Source organism: Primulina tabacum, chromosome 12, assembly GCF_025594145.1.
Source record: "Primulina tabacum isolate GXHZ01 chromosome 12, ASM2559414v2, whole genome shotgun sequence".
Classification (NCBI taxonomy): Eukaryota; Viridiplantae; Streptophyta; class Magnoliopsida; order Lamiales; family Gesneriaceae; genus Primulina; species Primulina tabacum.
In genome coordinates this window covers 37,978,815-37,983,244 of record NC_134561.1, presented here as the reverse complement: position 1 = coordinate 37,983,244, position 4,430 = coordinate 37,978,815, and the positions used below count along the sequence as shown (strand labels likewise).

The 4,430-nt window shown below is 33.5% G+C and overlaps 1 protein-coding gene across 1 annotated transcript; it reads right to left on the bottom strand.

The window, feature by feature from the left end:
• Positions 1-637: 637 nt before the first annotated feature.
• Positions 638-1,626, bottom strand: LOC142520905 (ethylene-responsive transcription factor ERF003-like). The gene is made up of 2 exons (XM_075624062.1): positions 1,421-1,626; positions 638-1,090 (listed from the first exon to the last, which is right to left on the bottom strand). Exons 1-2 carry the CDS (start codon positions 1,501-1,503, stop codon positions 646-648), a joined length of 528 nt encoding a protein of 175 aa, XP_075480177.1. The 5' UTR covers positions 1,504-1,626; the 3' UTR covers positions 638-645.
• Between the last annotated feature and the right edge of the window lie 2,804 nt (positions 1,627-4,430).

Here is a 4,430-nt window from a genome sequence, read left to right as displayed (position 1 = left end):
TAGGCATAAACTATTAAATTTTGACCCATATCTATCTATTTTAAAAAACGAGCCACATGAAAAATATATCAAGTATCAACCTTTAAGACTAACATGGAGTGGAAAAATATTTTTCCAAAAGCATTAAATGCTTATGGAGGCCAAGAAACACCCACGGAATCTCAGGCTACATTTAATACAGCATATGAGACAAAAAGTAGTGAGATGGTCTTACGAATATTTATTTGTGAGACGGGTGATCAGCCATACCGATATTCACAATAAAAAGTAATACTCTTAACATAAAAATTAATATTTTTTCATGGATGATCCAAATAAGATATATGTCTCATAAAATACGACCCGTGAGACCGTCTCACATAAGTTTTTGTCTATGACAAATTTCTAATTATTTATTAATATGTGCGTTTTTACGAACTAAAGAATGAAAAAAAAATATCATAAAATAAGTTCATTATAGGATAAGGATTTTTAGATAATATTTTTAAAATTTCAAGACTTTGTATAATGTTTTAATAAAAATTTATTCGTTTTACAATGACTAGTTGATGATAGAATATTTGTCAAAATATAGCAGGAGCAAGAAACAGACTCGAGTGAAAGGGGGGTGGGTGTGGACAATACTACAATACTACAATCTCTCCACTACATCGTTGAATTTCCCATAGCAGTACAAAGCTCAATTGAACCATAATCAAGTAGCTCCTGAATCATCTGCTCAATGTGATCATCTTCAAGAGATTCGAATTTTTGGGCATGATCTCCAACTGGGATTTCAGAATTATTAACACACTTTTGATCATTGTTTAAATCGATGGCATTCCCACTGTCAAAACATGGAAAATGTTCTGCTTCGTTTAGCTTATTAACAACTGGTTTCTTGACCATTTTGAGTGAAGCCGTGTGGCATTTATGTAGCTTAGCCATTAGTGTTGGCGAAAGAAGCTTCGCGGACGATGACCGGGGCTCGTTCGGGTTGTGGGAGAAGTTTGTGCGCGCTCTAGGCCCGGACATGATACGTGCAGCCTCGTCGTATGCCTTGGCCGCATCCTCTGCTGTCTCGAATGTGCCTAGCCATATTCTTGTCTTTCTGAATGGACAAGATAAAAGAAGTTGTCAGTATAGCCGTTGACAAAACAAAATTTTACATAAAAACTATATCAGAACAAAACCAAAGTCTACATTTGAGTTTTGCGAGAGGACTATCACGCCCGTTAACTCCAAGCAACAGAACGAACTTGTTCGTTTCAAGAAACAATGAACCAGAAACTTGAATTGATGGGAAGTTCAGTACTTTTAAAATTAAAGCTGAAATTTCATTAATGCACTATGCCATCATCTGAATTTCTTGGATACATCCCCACAGACAGAAAAAACTAGAAGTTAGTCCACAAATACATGAAGACAACATGGAGCTTACAGTAAAGGGTGGCGAATTTCGGACACCCAGGATCCCCAATGCCGCTGCCGGACGCCTCGGTACCGTTGTTGCTGTCTGGCCATGGAGGTAGCAGGTGGGAAAAATGAAGTTCTGTAGTTCTATTTCGTACAAAAAATTTGGAAAAAAATTGATTTTGATAATGTCTCGAATAGAAATAAATGACAGTGGCAGTGAGAAGAACAACATCGAGGGGGGGTTTATGTAAGCGTGCTTTGCGGCTTTCAGCTGGCAATCAAGGATGAGATTTGACCCCACGAGACTTTTCTATACCCTTTCATCTCCCATTCCCATTATCTTTGTTTTAGTATTCGGATGCCTACATTCAAGCCCGTAATCGCGAGACGTGCCAGCTTAGACACTTCACGGCTCTGAGAAGATACTATGCATGCAAATTGATGTTGTATTAAAAAAACAACTCTTTTTGTCAAAACGCCTCGTCTTGGTAACAATGACTTAATTAATTTAAGGTAGATATTGAGTTCGAAACTCATTTCTGTTGAGGTGACGATAGAAAATCAGATGAAAATTTCGTCCGGATTTATTTACAGCATTCGGTTATTTTTCCATACTTGGAGAACCAAGTTCAATCGATCCAAGCACTTGATATACAAATTTCTAAAATTTTGAAAATTTTATGACAAAAACATTTATTGGGTTTTATTTACAAATAATTCCAAATTTATTTCGAGTGAGCCATTAAGACTTAGAATAACAATGGATTTTCAATTTTTAGAGAGAAAGATTTTATATTTCCAGAGATTTGGACTTCACAACTTGAATACAAAGTATACAAGGGAGTATGTAGGGAATTGGTATTCGGTTCTGTCGATGCTACCTATGGGGGCAGTGCCCCCACAAGATCTGGACCTTTGATTTTAAAAAATTTGATGGACCCCGCATATGAATTGGTGGACCACGCATATATGTGGTTAAATTTGGGCCTTTGATTTTCTCATGGGGGCAGTTAATTTTATAAATATTTTTTTGTTGGATACATGTAGTGTGTATTTTAATAGAAGAACGTGCATGAATTTTAGCAACATTGGCAGATGAAATGCATCTTTCGCAAGATCATGGCCTCCTAACGTGGAGGAATGGGATTACCATATATATATATATATATATATGTATATACACACACACGTAAAGATGATCACAATTTCTGGGCAACATATCAAAATTATATAGCATCTACTAGGTCATTGTCATCTCAAAGGTGAACATAAAGATCAAAATTCGTGAGATATTGTGATCATCTTTACGTTCACCGTAGAGATGCCACTTACATAGTAGATGCTCAATTTTGATAGCATTCATCACATCTAATAGATGTGTTTCATATCAGCGATGGAAACAAAAGTGGATGGAGACATAAGTGGACATGGTTGATGAATAGTATATCAAAATCAATATATATGATGAAATTTTTAGTAGACATACCATATGTGGCTGATATCACATTATATATTTTACATATTTGCTAAACATAGGAAAACCTGCCCATGTGCCAATATATATATATATATATATATATATATATATGTTGCTCACAAATTATGATCATCTTTATATTCATCGGTGAGATGACACTTACTTAGTAGATGTACTATTTTGATATTTTTTATCATATCTAATATATGAGTTTCATCTCAACGGTGGAGACAACCCGTCACATGTACTAATATATTTAATCAAGATAAATAAACACAAACTTAATAAGGCATCTCAATTATTCATATATATTGATTTATTCTTTTTATATCATATATATTGTTGGTCCCACGTGCGAAATTTTGAGATAATAAAACCTGAAAATAAAGAATAAAATGGATACCGAGATTTACGTGGAAAACCCCTAAAAATTATTAGGGTAAAAACCACGGGCAAGATGAAAAGAATTCCACAATAATATTTTGTGATGTACAACTCACTCACTGTGTTTCCAAAGAGAACACACACTCTTTTAATACAGAAGAACAAAACACCTCACAAATATTATAGAACTAAGCACTCAGATGCTTATAAAATGAGAGAAAACTCGAAGAAGGGATGAATGAAATGATCGAATTCTGTCTCTATTTATAATCAAAATTTTGAGTGTGAAACTGCGTGCATTTATTAATTTCGTATGCAATTTCTTTTCTTCATCAACCGGCAAAATAAAACCCGTCATTTCAACAAAATAAGTCACCATAGGAAATGCATTTAATGCTTTCCTACTTGCCGACATATATTTTATCACGATCTCATCCTACAAGTCAAAAAATTTGTACTATATGAATAAAATATATTATAATCAATAATTGATGGGATTAAATCCAAGAATGCAATAAATTAAATTTAGATGTTGACATAGATTTTGTGTCGTTTATTCACGTCTAATATTGGGTTGCTCCCGCATGCTCCTAAAAATTATTTACCCATTGAGATATAAAATTACTGGCCTTAACAAACTTCTGGGGACTGGTCAATAACAGGAAAGAATCGAGGCAATGATAAAAATCTCCGTCGATTTCTCCAAAATATTGCAGGTTAATCATGGGCCAACTTGCCAATTTTAAGGAAAAGCGAATGCATTTTTTAATGGAAAAAACCTATGAATATGTGCACACTTCAAAAAAGTTGGTGTTTGATCATAGGCAAAAATCCTACAGATGATTATGGAGTTGATGACTTTTCAGAATCCAAACAATTTTTGTTCCTGTGGTTTTCCTTGTTTGTCTGCAAAAAGTGTGCCAAAATCATGAGATTTTACATCATTTGCTATTTGTTAAACACCTTTATATATTGTAATAACAAACAGTAATTACATCAATATATATATATATATATATATATATATATATATATATTTATATATTATATATATGTGTGTGTATATATAGTTTTGCTATGATTTGTCTCACATCTTAAAAATTAAAGATTTAAAATGAGTTTATAATGGGCTTACAATAAACTTCTATAAAAATTTGGGTTAATCATTTTCATA